The sequence below is a fragment of the Narcine bancroftii genome, chromosome 1 (genome assembly GCF_036971445.1).
Source record: "Narcine bancroftii isolate sNarBan1 chromosome 1, sNarBan1.hap1, whole genome shotgun sequence".
Classification (NCBI taxonomy): domain Eukaryota; kingdom Metazoa; phylum Chordata; class Chondrichthyes; order Torpediniformes; family Narcinidae; genus Narcine; species Narcine bancroftii.
Window position 1 is genome coordinate 318,251,070 of NC_091469.1, and position 20,341 is coordinate 318,271,410.

General features: G+C 41.3%; 1 protein-coding gene across 1 annotated transcript in view; it reads right to left on the reverse strand.

Moving 5' to 3' along the window:
- Positions 1-3,694: 3,694 nt before the first annotated feature.
- Positions 3,695-20,341, reverse strand: part of LOC138747501 (collagen alpha-6(VI) chain-like) — a 151,849-nt gene continuing 135,202 nt past the window's right edge. Inside the window, exons 29-33 of the mRNA XM_069906770.1 lie at positions 16,606-16,705; positions 9,870-10,538; positions 7,132-7,240; positions 6,984-7,036; positions 3,695-4,936 (exon numbers count right to left, since the gene is read on the reverse strand). Of these exons, the coding sequence (XP_069762871.1) occupies positions 4,761-4,936; positions 6,984-7,036; positions 7,132-7,240; positions 9,870-10,538; positions 16,606-16,705 (1,107 nt within the window). The 3' untranslated portion in view covers positions 3,695-4,760. The remainder of the gene's footprint in view (positions 4,937-6,983; positions 7,037-7,131; positions 7,241-9,869; positions 10,539-16,605; positions 16,706-20,341) is intronic.

Here is a 20,341-nt window from a genome sequence, read left to right on the forward strand (position 1 = left end):
GTGTCAGCCCAAGTATGTACGGTTACAGTGAGTCTAGTCTGTGTCAGTCGAGTGCCTACAGTGTTACTGACTATGTCAGACTGAGTGTGAACGGTGACACTGACTCTACCCTGTGCCAGTCTGGGTGTGTACGGTGCCATGGAGCCTACTGTGTGCCGGTGCGAGTGTGTACTGTAACATTGAATCTATACTGCAGCAGGTTGTATGTGTACAGTTTCACTGAGTCTACACTGTGTCAGTGCGAGGGTGTACTGTAACACTGAGTCTTCACTGTGTCAGTCTGTGTGTGTACAGTGTGCCTGTGTCTACACTGTGTCAGTGCGAGTGTGTACTGTAACACTGACTCTTCACTGTGTGAGTTCTTGTGTGTACGGTATCCCTGTGTCTATACTGTGTCAGTTCTAATGTATACGGTTAAACTGAGTCTACATTATGCCGGTCGGAGTGTATATGGAGTCAATAAATTTATACTGTGTCAGTCTGAGTGTGTACAATTACACTGAGTCTACACTGTGTCAGTGCGAGTGTGTACTGTAACATTGAATCTACACTGGGGCAGGTTGTGTGCATACAGTCTCACTGAGTCTACACTGTGTCAGTTCGAAAGAGTACTGTGACACTGAGTCTACACAAATTCAGAGCGAGTGAGCACGGTGACACTGAGTCAACTCTGTGTCTTTCCGAATGTGTATAGTTACACTGATTCTACAGTGTCCATCCTAGTGTGCGCCGTGTTACTGTGTCTACATTGTGTCAGTCTGAGTGTGCACAGTAAAACTGAGTCTAAACTGTGTTATTCCGGGTGTGTACGGTTACATTGAGTCTACACTGTGCCAGTTCGAGTGAGTACGGTGTCAGTGAATCTACTCTGCGTCTTTCTGAATGTGTACAGTGTCACTGAGTCTACTCTGTGTCTGTCTGATTGTGTATGGTTACACTGATTCTACACTGGGTCAATCCGAGTGTGTACAGTGATACTGAGTCTACACTGTGCCAGTCTAAGTGTGTACGGTAACACTGAGTCTAAACTATGTCATTCTGGGTTTGTACCATTACACTGAGTTATACTATGCCAGTCCAAGTTTCTAGGGTGACACTGAGTCTACCCTGTGCCAGTTCAAGTGTGTACGGTGTCACCGAGTCTACACTGTGTCAGTCCAAGTGTGCACTGAATCTACACTGTTCCAGTGCGAGTGTGTACTGTGTTACTGAGTCTACACTGTGCCAATCCGAGTGTGTATGATGTTACTGAGTGTTCTCTGTGCCTGTCTGAGTGTGTACAGTGTCACTGAGTCTACACGGTGCCTGTCTGAGTGTGTACAGTGTCACTGAGTCTACACGGTGCCTGTCCGAGTGTGTACGGTGCCACTGAGTCTACATTGTGCCATTCTGGGTGTCTACCGTTACACTGAGTTATACCATGCCAATTCGAGTGTATACAGTGACACCAAATCTGCACTCTGCCAGTCCAAGTGTGTATGGTGTTACTGACACTACACTGTGTCTGTCCAAGTGCATACGGTGACACTGAGTCTACACTGTGTCAGGCCGAGTGTGTGCGATCTCACTGAGACTACACTTTGTCAATTTGAGTGTGTACGGTTACACTGAGACTACATTGTATCAGTCCGAGTGTGTACGGTTTTACTGACTCTATACTGTGCTAGTCTGTTTGCAAATTGGAGGCCTTTGCAAGAATATATGGCAGCCGTCTGATATTCCATTGGGGAATCAGAGCCTTGGAGCTTTCTGCTCAAGTCATAACCTGAGCCAAGGGATCGCCTATTACATTCATAGGGGTCGTTAAGGAATTTGTCCCTACTTCATTGCTTATAAAGTTGGTCTTGTATCTCAGTGTAAGCCCCTGTACCTCTGTGGTCCATGATACCTTTCAGTGTGCCCTACCTTCCATCTTCTCCTGTCGGCCACTCCTAAAATGTTGTCATCTGGAATCTTGAAAAGCTCCAGGTGCTGGAAATGTTAAAATGAACAGAAATTCCCAAGAACTTTTAGTAGGTCAGACTGCAGCGTGAAAAAGATCCATTTAATTTTTCATGTCACGTCTTCTTTTGCTGAATTCTTTGACATGAAACATTTGATTCTACTTCCTTCCACAGACACTTCTGGACCTGCGAGTGTTTCCAATGTTCTCCTCTGAGCCATCTGCAGCTCAACATGTTCTTGCCTGGCTTTGTTCCTGGCCTGCCCTCTTCCTGAAGCTGATGTCTCTGAGCTCACCTCCAAAGTTTCTGCAGACTCAGTATCTGAGCTGGTGTCTGCAAACAGTTCAGGTAAGGGCTCTTGCATTGCCCCTGCCTGGCTAGATGGCTCTCCGGGTATTACGTATGTGAAGGGGTCTGTTAGGGGGTGCTCGGGGGAAACTGTTGAGGGATGAGAGCAGGGTTGAGGGCAAGCAAGTAGTCTGTTTCTCTGATCTTGTGCTTGTGGGCCACAGGACCCTGAGGGAAATAAAGATGCTGGAAGAATGCTAAGATCTGAACATATTATCATCTTCATGGATCTCTTGCCTGCTGCAACCTATGTAGGCCACTTGGTCACTCCAAACACTCATTCTACCCCAGACAGAGTCGAGTGTTGCAGCAAGTTGCATTGTGGCTGACCTGTTAGGCAAAAGGAAGTGCGGTTGTGATTATTATATTATGACTTTGTCCGACGTAGCTACCGTTCCCAAATGGTGCATCGGAGTTGTGTAACGTGACAGTGAAGTTCACCGACTGCTCTGTCTGCAGGAGTAGAGGAGAATTTGATTTTTGATAGGCAATGGTAGAAGAGTGTGGATATATCAGGTGGAGATGACGGTATTTGAAAATCATTCACTGACCTTGAAGATTGCAGGTAAGATCATGGAAGTTCTTTGCTGCGCTGCATCAGGGCTTGACTCCTCCCAAAGCATTTTCAATGAGGCTTTGCAGTGTCTCCCAACTCCCCATCTCAACCTGCTCCATCGAGGCTGTCCTTGAAGCAACGCAACACCTTCGAGGTGCCAATCTTTGGTGATCACCTTGCAATGACCAAGGGAAAGCGCACTCTTTCCCAATGGCAAGCTGACTGTTGTTAGAGCAGGACAACTTGAATGGACACAATGATTTGTAAAATTGGATGCCGTTCAGAGTGAAAGGGAAACAAGCGTGCAGATTTTGCAGGTTGACTCTGAAATCGCTGCACTGACAAATTTGCTGCCCTTCCTACGAGGGATGAAAAGTTTAAAATTTTTAAATTTTAGACCTACAGGCCATATCGGCCCACATGCCCATTTTACACCCCGTTAACCTACAACCCCCGATGCATTTTGAACAGTGGGAGGAAATCGGAGCCCCCGGGAGAAACCCATGCAGACACGGGGAGAATGTACGAACTCCTTACAGACTGCGCGGGATTCGAACCCTGGTTCTGATCGCTGGTGCTGTAACCGTGACTTTGCACAGAGATTTACACACCCCTTTTTAGGGGCTTCCACTACCTCTCCAACATGTCAGGAAATGACTTGGGGATTAAGGGGCACAATTTTGTTTCTAAAACACAAACTCTGTTCTAGAGTTTACAAGAGAATAAGTATTATTCACATATTGGGAATGTCCGTGCTGAATATAACCAATGGTTTCTTTAAGCTTTGCATGTTCTTACACAAATGAATTTCATTTCAAGTAATTGAATCTTTTGCCTGAGACAAATGCTTGCTAAAAGCCATCAAGTTAATGATAATAGAGATTACAATCCAAGCAGGGAGTCAAAGTGCTTGTGGAATTTGAAGACAATGGTCTGATTGTGTTAGCACAATGCAGCCACTGCAATTTAAACAGTCACAATGCAAATACAGTAAAACTCCTCAAATATCCAGGCCCCTATAGGGATGGATAGATGCCAGATAAGTGAATTTGCCGGCTACTTGAGATTGCAGGATGCGTGCATTGGTGAAGTAACCATTAGGGGCTCATATTTTAAACTTTTGTATTTTTTAGATCCTCTGTTATCCAAAATGTTTTTAAAAATTTGGATAAATGAGGATATCTGAAATCCTCAGTTGTCCAAAATTTTTTCGGAGCCGAACTGACTGGGGGAACTCGGGCTCCTGGTGCCAGCAGCAGCGGATCTCAGGCTCCTGGCAGCAGCGGGGACTTCAAGCTGCCAGGCAAGAGCGGGACCTTTGGGCTCTCGGCATGAGCAGGGCCTCAGTGGGGAGGTGTCGGCAGTTGGGATTTTTTTGGTGAGAATTGAACATTATTTTAATGCCTCAAAAGCCTTCCCTTGTGGTTTGTCGATGTTTAAACACCGTTACATGTGGTTTGGTGTTGCTCCTGGGCTGTTTTTTTTAAAATGACCGGTTCCCTGGAAAAAAAAATTATCCATAATGGGCCCGGTCCTGACCATTTCGGGTAATCGGAGTTGGACTGTGTTTTCCGTGAATTTTTTTTTTGCTGGTTGCTTGAGACTGCGGTTTGCTTGAATTCTGGATAACGGGGATTTTACTGTATTCAAGATTTTTGCTCAATGCCCAAAGCTTCAGCATTGCAATTCTGTAATAACACAGCTATAAGTATGTACATGGTTTCAAAAATGCATACATAGATGACAGGAGTTTCCCCATTCAAAAATGGTGTGCACAGACAATATAGATCAGAAACAAGACCAACAATGGATGTTACAACTGAACATGCTTCTTCGCTGACAACTCACACAAACGATTTTAATTAACCTGATGCAATGTTTCACCATTGCCTCTGGTCAGGCCACCTTAGACTTTACAGTGGGGAAAGTTTTATGCATGAAGTTTCACATTCTTGTCGTGTGTCAAATTTGTTTGCATTTCCTCCACAACCGCCGTACCAGAACCTGGTACAACCTTTTTTGTTGTCAAAGAACCACTTTATGGTGTAGTTATGGCAGAGCCCTTCCTCTTGCTTCAGACTACACTTATCTGCAATGAGAAGAAACACGGTGGTGGTAATGAAAGGTACAACATAGGAAAGGCTGCAGGGAGAGACTATCTTAATGCTCTTAATAAACGCTGCTTCATCAGCATTCATAGAGGAACAAATTAACCTGAACTACCATCAATCACAACAATTGTGCCCAGCTACCAAACATCTATTAAAAACATATTTTCATTGAAATGGTGACATACAGCATGGTAACGGGCCATTTTGGCCACCGGTCCATACCATCCAATTTGCACCCCATTAACCTTCACCCTTGGTGTGTTTTGGACGGTTGGAGCCCCTGGGAAAACCCAGACAAACACGGGGAGAACATACAGACAGGGCGGAATTTGAACCCCAGTCCCAATTGCTGACGCTGTAAAGGGGTTGCACTAACCGCCCGCCTAACATGCTGCCCTTAACTAAATGTGTTCCTTTTAGTTGAACAAATTAAGCATCTCAACTGATGCTTATGTAGGGAATATTTAATTGTGATACAGAGATTTCAATTATAGACTGATCAGCTCTAGAGCACCCAAATCCTCTAAAACTGCCAGTTGTGATCGTATTCTATAAATGGGCCCCATACCTTGTCAAACTAACATTTTATCTTCAATATTAATAGGTAATTTTCTCTCAGCTTAGATATGACCTCACATCCTGTCACCGCTGTGCATGAGTTCATCTTCCCATTTCATTAAAACTGCTCGTCTGGCTATCAACGTGCTCAAAGCTAAAACTTGCCGACAAACATTTATCCAGTTCACATGAGAAACCAAACAGGGCAATTCAAGGGGGCCGATCTAAAGTAGTTGACAAAGAATTAAAAATATTCTGCCAATAACTTTGTCATTTAGAATATTCCCAAAACACACAAATCAGTGAAGCTTCAAAAACTGGATCACATAAATGGATCAGCATCCGCATAGAAACGGGCTAATTTGAGTTTAGACGTGTGCATTCTATGTACCACCTTAAATTGTAATCGACAGTGCCGTGCACAAAATGAAGATTCATTGATCAGGTGAAGAGTGGAATATCAATCCTCATCTGGACATGTTATATCAAGATCATGTCTGTCTTCTGGAGGTCATGACTTAATCCATTTTTGGTTTTTTTGTAACCTTGATTAGAAGGAGGGTTTTTTTTTAGGTAAGTGGATTTGCTGGTTTAATTATAATTATCCTGTATAATATCCCTTTTTTTAGATCTTATTAAGATACGATGTGATTTGTTATAATAGTACTTGATTTATACGCATAATTAGATAATCACATTTAATAATAAGGGATGGAATTTAAAATGTGGCACATCGTATGTTTAATTTTATGTTATGCATACATTATTACTTTGCCTTGGCTTTTTAACATATTTTGGATCTGGATTGTTATGTTAAACACAATAAAATGTTTTGAAAAGAAGAGATAATTACTAGATAATTACAGTGATCATTTTAGAGAATATGATAGGTCTTCACACCAGGTTATGCTAAACTAAGAAAGATTGATTGTATCCTTCTTTTTGGTGTGTGAATAAAATCTGGAATGTGTACTTTAATCACATGTAAATTGTTTGCTTACAAATTTAAATCTGTGGAACACAGGGGCAAATAAAGGAAAAACAACATCACAACATCTTCCCCAACATTATGGAGGGCCCTGCAATTCCTTGTGCTATGCAAATATTGGGCGTGAACTTTCTCTGGTTACTTCAGCTTCCTCTACTCTGGATTTTTCATTACTAACTGCATCTGTTCATGGTAACGTTGCAGGCAGTTTATTACTAGTATATGCCAATAACCAAATCGGACCTGTTTCTGAACTTATCAGGTTGGGAGTGAAAGAGTTGGGAGAGGAATGAACCGAAGAAGGGTGGGAAAACAGGCCATTCGGCCCTTCTTGTCTGTGCCAACTGTTATTTAGCTAGTTCTGCCCCACTCCATAACCCTCCAGACCTCTCCCATCCATGCACCTATCCAATCTACTCCCCGGATATGGCCCATGAGAAATCCATTGAGCACACAAACTTTGCTCGCTATTCACTCACCGTAATTGTTGGTGAAGTTTTTGGGATATTCAGGATCATCCATAACAACAAATCTGTAACGAGAAAAGAATGCTTTAGCAATGAAACAAAAAGTTCCGCTTAATGATGTTCATCATCTGTAAACATTGCAGATGTGTGTGAAACATACAGCTGTGAATTGACAGGTGGCTTTTGTTGTGTGTCTTTTACAGTCTCCTGGGGTTTTATCCCTTTGCATTCCATCATAAGATCTGGAGGGGGATACTTGTTGATTCCAGCTGTAAAATAAATCAGAGGTTTAAATGAACGGCACTATCCCAGCTAAAGACAAACAGCCGGAATATCTCCAGCAGTTCCTCTGATACAACATCATAACCCCAGCAGAAAGATGGCTTTTCTCCCAGGTTTTCTATGAGGTTTAGTTGGGAGAGGGGTGAACCTGCAGAGAAATTACCCACCAAATATTTTTCCAAGGATTAAATCAGGCATCAAAGGTAACCACAGAACATTATACCACAGCACAGTGCAGGCCCTTTAGTCCGCAATGTTGTGCTGACCGATAGAAAACTATTCCAGCATCATTCTAATCATTCCCAACTTCACGGCTCAGCCCACACTATTTTTCTTACATTTTCTGTGCATTTCTAGGAGGTTTTTTAAAAATATAAAATCAATGTCCCTACTATACCATTCTTCACCACCAGCCCCGACAATGCAATCCAGGCACCAACCACTCTGCATATAAAAAGAATGACCTCCGATGTCTCCCCTAAACTTTCTCCCCCACTCACTTTAAACTGATGTTTGCTGGTATTGGCCATTGCTTCCTTGGGGAAAGTTGCTGACTGTCCACCCTACCTATGCCTCTCATAATCTTATATCCTCTGCTAAATAATCATTTATAATTAACAATTATTTAAATGATCGTCAGAAACTTTGGTTTTGGAATATTTAGAATTCTATCTCTTTTTATTGATCATAACTATCTTGAAATTTTTAAGCCAATGAATTAATGGATATTTCTTAAAGCAATTTTAATCAGTGGGGATTGTAAATGAGCTTTGGTGTTCTTGTGTTAAGGATGCCAAATACATTTCCAGTTCTACATAGGACTGGGTCATTTCACAGACAAGGTTGTTAGCTGCAGCAGCCACGAGGCTCATTTTGTTGTATTCTGGAAGACTATCGGGGCTGAGGGGACCTTATTTGGGGTGGTAAGCGAGGCTTCTTAAATGTTTCATGACAGAAGGTGCTAATGGGGATTGGAGAGTCAGAGGTCGAACAAGGAAGTTAACAGAGAAATGATAGCGGAGAATTACTTGCAAATTACTTGCTCCCATCTGGAGGAGGCCAGAAAACAATTAGCCAAGTGGTAAATTACAGTTTTTTTTCCAAATTAATGTCAAAAAAAGCAAACAATGGTGCACAATGGGAGAGAATGTCTGTTTTGAACCAGGAAATCCAAGATCATCTAAATTCTTAACTGGCTAATTATGTGCTGACGCGTAATCAACATTTGCTATGGGAGAACGGCAAATTGAGATGTTCACCAGGTCCTAGGATGTGTACCACATCACCCACACCACGGCCAGGTACCCAGGTTTTGCCATTTAAACAATTCTGGTGCGCTCCTCGCCTCTATAAGAGAACATTGGATATTGTCTGCAGAAAGTTAATTTTACTTTTTTTTCTCTAAATGTACCATGTCTTCCAGCACTGCAAGGAACTAACTGTTGAATGGATTCTGCCTTGGCTGAAATCTAATTGCCACTAACATTACATTGAACATCACTTCAAAACCCTTTGAAAACTCCACACGAGATAAGCATATCTGTGGAGTTTGAATCAGTTCAGTTTTAATTATGCCAAGTGCATCAATCTTGTCCAGACATCTCCTTACTGGAGAAATTGACTTATGCTTTTCATCTTCCTGTTTACTTTCTCATTACATTTTGATCACTCCATAAAATAAGCAGAAATTTCTAGTGCAATTATTCTGCCTGGATGAAAATTTTATGGTTAGGGCTAATTTTGCTTTAAACAACTGGCTCCAGTTTCACCCAATTTTTTTTCAGTTCTCTCATGCAATTTCCAAAAGTTTTAATGTACTAAAGTCTTCCACGGTTTCAAACAAAGGCACATTCTGACTATATCGAGCAGACTTCAGACTGAGAAAGGTAAGGGTTCCATTATTGTCATGCAGTACTACATTTAGAATATAACATGTGAAATTCATTAACTAACAAGACCAGTGGTCTTACCATTGAGCAATCAGACCGTCTATGTGCAAGTTCATTGCATTTTCTTGTTGATTTTTGTTACCGTTTAGCTTGAATTGTAATAGCTTGTATTGCCTTGTAATAGTGGCAAGTGATTTATTTGTAATAGCTTGTATTGACTTGTAATAGAGGCAAATGATTTATTTGTAATAGCTTGTATTTCCGTGTAATAGTGGTGTGATTTATTTGCAATAGCTTGTGTTGCTGTGTAATAGTGGCATGATTTATTTGCAATAGCTTGTGTTGCCGTGTAATAGTGGCATGATTTATTTGCAATAGCTTGTGTTGCCGTGTAATAGTGGCAACTAATTTATTTGTAATAGCTTGTGTTGCCTTGTAATAGTGGCAAGTGATTTATTTGTAATAGTTTGTATTGCCTTGTAATAGAGGCAAGTGATTTATTTGTAATAGCTTGTGTGGCCTTGTAATAGAGGCAAGTGACTTATTTGTAATAGCTTGTGTTACCTTGTAATAGTGGCAAATGATGTATTTCTATTCTTTTGACATTACAATGAAACATCTCTGGTATTTATCTTCATTCAGTTCAAAGTGAAAGGATGCCACAAAATCTCCTTTTAGTTTTTTTTATCTCTCTGTAAACTTCCTCCAAAGTTGCCATCTTACTTACTTGCCAGGTTTCTCAGGAAAGCCACTGCAAACTTCTGTGCGTATTCTAGTTCATCCTCCAAAGCTTTGTCCAGATAAACTAGGTGCTGGTCAAAAGGGAAACTGACAAATTCTTCCACGATAGTCGTGTTGGCGACCGCCCCCAGCACTAATGTAAACATCGCCACGCCTTTGCACTTAGCTTCGCGTGATACTTCCAGTAACTTTGTGTTGTCCACTTTCGTCCCCGCTGATAATATTGTGAAGATGACCTTATGGGTGTACTGACTGGTGAGGTTTAAGAAGAAATTCTTCAGGGTCCATTCAATGGTGCTACTGATACCCAAGGATTCCGGTGGCTGGCCGACTGAGTCTTGGACGTGTCTCTTCTTGAGTGTTTTTGTGGTGTAATCCAGGATGCCCATTTCCACGTTATAGGGATCATTCCCATATCTCAGTGCGTAATTTGGACTGTGCTGCACAATAGCCACTCGAGGATAAATTTCAGAAGCCCTTGGCTCGATGAACCTTAGAAATGTCTTAAGCATCGATTTCAAGAAATGCCGCGTGGTTTCTGAATGCGTGGATTCCATTTCTCCTGAATGGTCAACGACAAAAGCCAAATCGAGGTTTACGGGGAGAGGTAATGGCGGTGCGTCCCCCAGGCACAAAACGTTTGGTTTGCATTTGTCTATAAAAAGAAAATGAAAATTTTCAGTTTCACTTCACGGCTTTTTGGAATTTGCTTACTTTACTTAACTGAAACATCGCAAAGGCTTTAGCTTCATTGTGGAGTGGTGAGATGTGGGGTCAAATTGCTAAAGTCGAGCTCCTGTCAAGATACTAAAAGTACAACCAGGCCACACAGTACTATTCAAACAGAATTTATTCGACTAACGTTAGCAGGAATGAGCAGTCTGTAGTGTTGGTAGACAAGGTCGCTTCACTGAGACTGTTTGGTCTCATTCAAAGAACACAGCCACAGGGTACAATATTTAAGGCATTTTCCTGCATACAAATTGGATAATATTTCTTTGAAGGTATTGCTTCAGCTTATGTTTTACATTTTGCATATCCTCTTCCAAAAGACAGGGAAATGATTTGTTGTTGGTCATTTAATCTCATTACCAATTATAATTAAGAACATTCTTCTGGTATACAAAAATATCAATGGCAGTCTGGAAGGGTCACTCACAGTTCACAGTACACATCAGTATTTATTCTCTGGCTCCCTGATTCACATATGTAAATGATTAATTTCATAGAAATCTTAGATTCTTGAAGTTGACAATGGTGGCCAAAACTTCAGCACTGAAACAATGCCATTCAGGAACTGAGTGGTGCTGGAGGCTTATTGCAGCCTTTAGATCACGTCTAATAGGTAGTCAGTTAGCTCTATTGTGTTAAAGAGATCAGGCAGGCATTAGGATATGGCTCAGTAGAGGAGATGAGAATTGGTTCCTGCCTGGAATGTCCTCGGTTACTCTCTCTCTCTCTCTCTCTCTCTCTCCTCTCTCTTTCTCCCCCCCACGCCCCAACCCCCACCACCCCCAACTGGCAAAGTCTGTGTGATGGTTTCTTCATCATAATTCCCATAACTAGATATTCTGTAGCTAATATTCTACAAAAAAATCACCTCTGGAATAAAACAAAATGAAACTCTGAGGAAGAAAAAGCAAGTTGGCCACAAATTTTGTTTTCCCAATAATATACAAAACAAATGACTTCACAGCAACATTACAACCGCACGCTGCATTGTGAACTAAATTGGTTGTTTCATGTGCTCACCGCAACACAGTTTATAAATGATGTTCTCACCCAGATATTGAAACACTTTACAACATCCATCCTAAACGAATGTTTTTTTAAGATATTTTATTTAAAATGTAAACAACCATAATACAATTAATGCAAAATATACCTTCAAAACAAACATGGTTTGTATATAAAAACCCCTCAAAATCTACTGCTCACCCCTGATACTAACATTCCCCCCCCCACCCACTCCAACATCACAACCTTTATCTATGTAGTGCACGTCGAAAGCATCAAAGACTTGTTGATCCAAACCAAGGCTTTTATTAACTAAAAAACTGGAGCATATCACAAGTAGGTCGACCAGTCCAGAATGACCTGGTATGGCTAGGAGCAATCCTTTAAGACCTGCCAGTAGGTGTGGCTACACTCTCAGCCAATCACAGACATCCTACACTACCATCTGTACATACGTACATATACACATTGGTGATAGAATCTGTGCTATCACAATATATAACCTCACGAACCCCTAAAAAGAAAGAAAGAAAATGAGGAGAAGATGAGAAATAACCAAAAACAACAAGAACCAAACCACAACTAGGTCCAAATCTTTAAAATTTCAAATAATCCAGACAAGGGTTCCCAATCTTCATAAAAGTAGAGCATTTATCCCTCAAGTTATACATTATTCTTTCTATAGGAATACAAGATCTTAATTCTGAATGCCATCTCTGTAAATTAAGTTGCATCTGGTCTTTCCATGGAATTGCAATAAACCTCCTTGCTCCTGCTAAAGCTGATCTTAAAAAAGCTGTATGAAATTTGTCTAAACCATTTTTCAAACAAATTGTACTTATATCACCAATTAAGAAGTCTTTTGGATCCAAAGAAAACTTAATTTTCAAAATATTGGTCTCCTTAACCTGAGTCCAAAAAGGTTTAATTTTTTCACATAACCATATTGCCGTGATAAAACCACCAGCCGACTGCAGGGGGAGATCTCTGTAACTGCAGGAAGACCACCTAAGGGGCCAGCTCCACCTGGCCAGCTGTCAATCACCTGACCAGAATATAGACCTGAGCCAGCCTTTCCTGAGCCAGTCACACAGGGACCCACCAAGGCTTGAACTGGTGTTCAGACTTTTACCTGAATAAAGCCTATTGTACAGTCTTTGAGTTTTATGCTTGCTTGCTGCTACCTCAGTGGATCATACATATTGGATGTAAAAAGGTCATCCTTAATGAATGTTACTGATTATTTATGATGTTTAAGCATGTCCACAACCTTTTACAAACAGCCTTCAAGAAGTTACCAATAACAGATGGCTTTGTAGGGGATTGATTGGTTGCCTCAACACCAGCTTCTCAATGCATGGGATTTCTAAAGAGGGAAAATAGATTTTTATTTGTCATTTCTTATGGGTGGCACCAATCCCATGGTGCTGCTCTTTATGTTCCATGGGACTTTTACTTAGTCAAAGACCTGGGCCCACAGCAATTTGCCTACCACCACAATTGTTCCACAGCAAATGCCATCTCACTGGCTCCCCATTCAATCCTGGATCACCTGGATAACAGCACCACCAACATCAATGATCACTCAGCTTTCACTATCCTCTCAGCACTGGTCAGCAAGCTTCAAAACCTGGGCCTCTATGCCTCCCTCTGCCACGGGATTCTTGACGTCCTTACTGGAAGACCACAGGCAGTATGAATCAGTAACAGCGTCTCCTCCTCACTGACAATCAATGGACGGGTGTATGCTTAGCCCCCTGCTCTGCTCTCTCTCTGCACCCATGGCAAAATTCAAATGCCATCTACAAATTTGCCATTGCCATCACTGTTAGGGGATTCACAGACGGCAATGAGGAAACGTACAGGAGGGAGATAGAAGTGCCCAAGCCCGAAACGTTGGTGATGTATCTTTACCTTTGTTACATAAGGAGGGGGCTTCTTCACTCAGAGAGTGGTGGTTGAGTGGAATGACCTTCCGGAAGAGGTAGTTGCAGCAGGGTCAATTTTGTCATTTAAGAGAAGGTTGGATGAGTGCATGGAGGTGAGGGGATTGGAGGGTTATTGGTGGGACTACTGGTATTCACTTAAATTGGTGCGGACTAGAGGGGCCGAGATGGCCTGTTTCTGTACTATAATTGTTATATGGTTTTAAATATAAAGGCACTGTTGAGTTTCTCCAGCATTTGTGTGCTTTTTTCACTTAACCATGGTGTCAGCAAAATCCTGTGTTTTACCTCAGGAGGGAGATACATCAGCCAGTTGAGTGATATCAGAACTTTCACTCAATGTTAGCAAAACCAAGAAGTTCAAATAATTTTTTTTCAGAAAATATATAAATTATTGCAAGAAAAATGGCTAAATTAAACATTCATAAATCAAGATTAACGTGGGAAAAGAATTTGGGAATAACAATAGATCAAGATGATTGGAGAACTATATGTAAGGATAGTATAACTAAGATTGCTAATGTGAGATAGAGATTGGTCCATCATAACTTTATACATCAGTTGTATTTAACACTCAGAAATTAAAGAGATATAATTTAATCTCTTCAGATTTATGTTTTAGATGTTGCAAAGAAGTAGGTTTTTTTTTACATTCGACTTGGTTATGTGATAGTGTTAAATTATTTTGGACATGACTTAAGGAATTTCTGGAGAAAGTTTTAAAAGTTCAGTTATCAATGGACCCAAGGTTATTTTTATTTGGTATTGTTAAAATGCTTAGCTTAAAATTGAGGTTGACTATGTGCCAAACTGTGTTTTTTTAAGATTAGTGATGGCTACAGCGAGAAAATGTACTGCTATTACTTGGAAAAATGAGATTGATTTGAGATCGCAGAGATGGCATCTGGAATTGAAATCTTGTATTCCGTTGGAAAAAAAAAAACTTATCATTTACGTGACCATTATTACTTCTTTCTGAAGTATGGATCCCTTATTTTGGCCAAATGGGTTTAAAAATTTGAATCTTTTGTGGCCCGTCGTAATGGTTTTGCTCTGATCCACTGCAGCTGATTGTATTTGTGATTGTTCAACTCTTTCTTTCTTGGGGTTATTGGGTGGGGGGAGGTGGGTTGCGGGTTGGGGAGTAGTGGGAGGAAGGGAGGGGGGTATTTTGTATCTTTATAATGATATACAATATTCATCGTCAATTCTTTTGTGGTTTATTAAATTTAAAAATTATTCAAAATAAAATGTTAGCAAAACCAATTGTGGATTTCAGGAGGGGGATATCAGGAGAACACGACCAGTCCTCATCGAGGGGTCCACAGTGGAGAGGTTCCTGGGTGTCAACATCTCAGAAGAATGATCCTGTGACCATAAAATCGTGAAGAAGGCACGCCAGCAGCTATATTTTTTGGTCTGTCAACAAAGTCTCTTGCAAATTTCTGCAGGTGGACTGTGGAGAGCATTCTGACTGGTTGCATTACTGTCTCATACGGAGGCGCTGACTCTCAGGACAGGAATAGGCAATAGAAATTGTAAACTCAGCCACTGCCATCGTGGGCATCAGCCTTCACTCCATTAAGGGGTGATGCCTCAAGAAAGCAGTCTCTAACCTCAAGGACCCCCACCACCCAGGCCATGCCCTCTTCACGCTGCTACCATGGGGAAGGAGGTACAGGAGCCTGAAGACTGCACTCACCAAAACCAGTGGGTCTGCTGGCAAGTTTCTGAACAGACAATTAAGCGTGAACACTACCTCTTTTTTAAACTGCTTATTTATTTTCTTAATTGTAATTTTATAGTAATTTTGTCCCTTGTTCTGCACAACACAGTTGCTGCAAAACAGTAAATTTCTTGACACACGTTCATGATGACAAACTTGATCCTCATCTTGAATACCTTTAGCATCTAATCCTAGTGTTGGGATTGGATATGTTTTTTTCTTAGGATATTTTATTTAAAATTTTAAAACCATGATACATACAGTTAATAAAATGATTAGTACGTGATATATAATGTTAGCAAATATACATGGTGCATAACCCAAAAAGAAACCAAAACCCCACTATCCCACCCTTTAATTGATGTAACCCTCCCCCTTACCTGATTCCACCCCTAAACTACCATCTATCTACACCCCCCAAAAAAAAAGAAAAAGAGACAAAAGTAGATGTTAAACTACAATAACATGGACAATCGCCATAAACTGAGATGCTTCCACCACAAAAATGCTGAAGGATTCAAATTTTTAAACCCATGTCGTCCAAATAAGGGCTCCAAGCTTTCCGATTAAAAAAAAGAAAATTATTTCATAAATTATACGCTATTTTCTCCAATGGTATAAAAGATCTCAATTCTGTATGCCATCTACGTAAATTCAAATCTATATCGTTTTTCCGAGTACATTTTCTCGCTAGTGCTAATCTCAAAAATGCTATTTGAAATTTATCTCATCTTAATTCCAAGCAAATCTTTTTAATATTACTTAAAAAAATATTGATGGGTCCACTGGAAGTTTAACTTTAAGAATATTTTATAAAAGTTCCTTAAATTGTGTCCAGCAAGCCTTGTCACAAAGCCATGTGGAATGTTAAAAAAAAAGTTCTTATTTCTTTCTGACATCTAAAACATAAATCTGTGGAAAGTAAATCATATCTCTTTAATTTCTCGGGTTTGGGCACGTTATATCAGCTAGCACAAACATAAAGTTGGTCAATAAGCGAACTGTTGAAAATTGGAGGTGACTCGGTTGATGTTAACTGCGGTAATGGTAGAGGTACTGGTGATCCATTAACCTGAGATGGGGAGGTGGAAATCAGGTTAGTTCAGTGCTGCTTGAAAACGAAATGCTTGTACCAGCTAAGCCAGGTTCGCGGCAACATCTATTGCAATAGCTTCCCAGTATGTTGCAACAATGTGGATTCCAAGGAAGGTAGTTTGCCTATTTATTTCCATTATCAGTCAAATGTGAGATGCACCTCAAAACATTATAATCAAGGTTTCATCGTTATAGATTAAATCGTTTTAAAATCGTACCAAAGCAAAGTGTGCACTGGAAGAGTCTGCGCAGCAATCGCTTGGATTCTTGAGGCTGCCTTGGCAATACAACCACTTTTGCCGATGCATCAGGATTGACCTTGGTTAAATGAATGGAAGGAAGCACAAACTTCAGAAACAGAACTATTCCGATAAAAAAAAATAATTATCTCGTAAATTATATGTTATTTTTTCCAATGGTATAAAAGATCTCAATTTTGTATGCCATCTACATAAATTCAAATTTATATCGTTTTATAAATAAGTACATTTAATTTCCCTTGTTAATAGAATGTCAATGTACATGATCATAAATTCCAATGATCATAACTAGTTATTTTTTAATTTAATTTAGACATAAAGCCTGGTAACAGGCCACTTCGGCCCATAAGTCCGTGCCATCCAATTAACCTGCAACTCTCATACATTTTGATGAGTGGGAGGAAACCGGAGCCCCCCGGGAAAACCCACGCAGACACGGGGAGAATGTACAAACTCCTTACAGACAGCGCGGGGATTCGAACCCTGTTTCTGCACTCCCTATAAAGCAGTGGTTCCCAAACATTTTTGGTCTGCCACCCCCTTGGCCTCCAGTGCGCCCCCTCCCCACCCCCATACAATGGTGCTGGTGAGGTGGATTGCTGTTAGTGTTGGCACTGAGCAGGTTGGGGTAGCAATTGGGGCGGCACTGAGAGGGGGTTAGTTGTGGGACTGAGAGGGGGTTAGTGATGATGTTGAGTTGGGGGTTAGTGGTGGTGTGAGAGTGGGGGGTTAGTAGTGGTGCTGAGAGGGGGTTTAGTGGAGGTGCAAAGATGGGGGCTTAGTGGTGACACTGAGAATGGGGGGTTAGTGGTGGTGCTGAGGGGGTAGTGGTGGCCCTGAGGTGGGTGTTAGTGGTGGGACTGAGAGGGGGGTAGTGGTGGAGCTAAGGAGGGGTTAGTGGTGGTGCTGAGGAGGGGGTTAGTGGTGGTGCAAAGATGGGGGTTAGTGGTGGTGCTGAGTGGTGGCCCTGAGAGGGGGCGGTTAGTGGTGGGGCTGAGAAGGGGGGGTTAGTGGCTGGGCTGAGAGGGGGGTTAGTGGTGGCCCTGAGAGGTGGGTGTTAGTGGTGGGGCTGAGAGGGTTAGTGGTGGTGCTGAGGGGGGGGGGTTAGTGGCCGGGCTGAGAGGGGGGGTTAATGGTGGTGCTGGGAGGGGGTTTACTGTTGGTGCTGAGTGGAGGGTTAGTGGTGGTGCTGAGAGAGGGAGGTTAGTGGTGGTGCTAAGAGAGGGTGGTTAGTGGTGATGCTGAGGGTGGGGGTTAATGATGGTGCAGAGGGAGGTGGATGTTGTGATGACGAGGGGACGGAGAGTTAGTGACGCCAGAAGAATATGGCTTCCACCAAGACCACCTGTCACAAGAACACCTCGTACCTGTTTATTTTGCTCATTACGTCCACCCAAAATCTGGCCAGAAAATTACTGCACTGGCTTCTTCATTAAACTTTGCTGCAGACTGAAGATGGAAGGTTCGGGACACCCCCCCCCCCCCCCCCAATTTCCTCTCCGCCCCCTATCTCCTCACCGCCCCTATGGATCTTCCCACCGCCCATCGGGAGTGCTCACTGGGAAAGACATTGTAATGAATGGTAACATTTAAAAAGGCGAATTAAGATACCACAGACCCAAATGTACTGGATTATTGTTGCAGTCCAAGATTCCTCAAGGAATTAATGAAACAAAGAATACTGACTTCTAATAAAATTGTTAATATTTTATTGAAAGTAAAATAGATTGGTATATATCCACAGATTGAAAGAAAAGTTATCGCCTCAGACTTTTGATAAATGACAACTTTTAAAATTATTATTATTCTGAGAGACACACATATAAGATTGATTTTGCAGAATTGTTTAGAAGTAGTTAATGTTGTGATATGTAATTACACTATTAAGTCACCAGGGGTCATCCCGGTGACCTTGTATATAAAGCAGACGAGAGCTACAGTCTAGCCTTCCAGGTTAATATTGCAGAGAGACAAGACCTTTTAGTGTACATATTAATATATTAAAGCTGTGTTATACTCGCACTGCTGTTGTGGTTATTGTCAGTACAATTTAATAAACTAATATGTACACTAAGAAGTCTTGTCTCTCTGTAAGACAAACCTGGAAGGCTAGACCGTAGCTCTGGACTGCTTTATATACAAGGTCACCGGAATAACCCCTGGTGACCTAGAGGTGTAATTACATATCACCACAGTTAACACATTACAATATTTAAAAACTTTAAATTAATAATTGACAATAAAAAAGTTAAAGTTCTCATTAAATCTCCTGCTCCAAATCAGTAGCCTCTTTTCCACTGGTACCTTGTCCCAGGAATTAACAGGGAAATTCACCAGGTAAGGAAAAGGAAAACAATCAGAACACCAGCCTCAAACGACATCAAATCACACCAGGGATTGACAGCCTCAACCCCTACCTCATATCCCCAGCGTCAGCTGTCACCGACATACCAATTAAACCAGTGGAAAAAGGACAACTTCCATCCATTCAATTCCATTCGAAGGTGGACTCTCCGATCCCAAGGGATGTGTCCAGTGGAAAAGCAGTCAGTGTCCCGGTTAAAGGTGGCCCAGTGGAAACGGCACAAATGGCTTCCCATCCCGGGACACTGAACTGCCAATTAACTGGGATGCCAGTGGGAGAGGGTTGGCAATGGCTAGTTCTGTAACAAGAGTTCTGGATTTCCATATTTAATAATTTGCTGACAACTACACTGAATATATTGGCAGTGAACTCTCAACGGAGAATTCCAGACCAATGCATTAATATTTTATGCAATGTTTCTATGAACTATACTTTTTTATCCTTGCATTAATGTAACATTTATGTGAATGAACTCATTTAAGGACTCTTCCTTTGCATATTATTTATTCATTAACCTTTTTTTGTATTTCAGTTTGTTTCCACTTTCTTCTTGTTCACATTTCTCTCTTTTGCTCATGTATCTTTCCTTGAGTACAGTTTTTGCACTAACAACAATTAGCCATTCTGCCTGGCCCACGGGGAAAAGAATCTCAGGGTTGTATGTGAAGTCATGAATGTACTTTGACAATAAAACTAAGCTTTGAACTTTAAATTAACTGTTAATAGAAAAAGAGGAGTGGTTCCAAACAAATAATGCCAACAACTAAATGTAAGGTGGATGGTGATAAATCTTATAATCTAAACAGAAGGATCAGGTCTAGAACCATAGAACATTACAGCACATAAACAGTCCTCTTTGGCCCTTCTAGTCTGTGCCAAATGATTTTTTTTTGTCTAGTCCCACTGCCCTGTATCCAATCCCTAGCCCTCCATCCCTCTCTCATCCATTTACCTGTCCTTAAATTTTAAAAATGAGCCTGCATTCAACACCTCAGCTGGCAGTTTGTTCCACACTCCCACCAATCTGTGTGAAGAAGTTCCCCTTCATGTCGCTGCTGAACTTTACCCCTTTCATCTTTAATCCATGCCCTCTGGTTTGTATCTCACCTACCCTCAACGGAAAAAGGCTATCTATATTTACTCTGTCTATCTTCCATAATTTTAAATACCTCTGTGGTGCGCTGTTGGTCAGAAGCAAACACACAAAACCAAAAGACTGTACAACAGGCTTCATTCAAAGTAAACTTCCACAGTGCCAGCTGTGAGGAGAGCTGCTGTAAACTCTGAGAATATCTTCGAAGGGACAGCTCAGGCTTATATCCCAGAGGG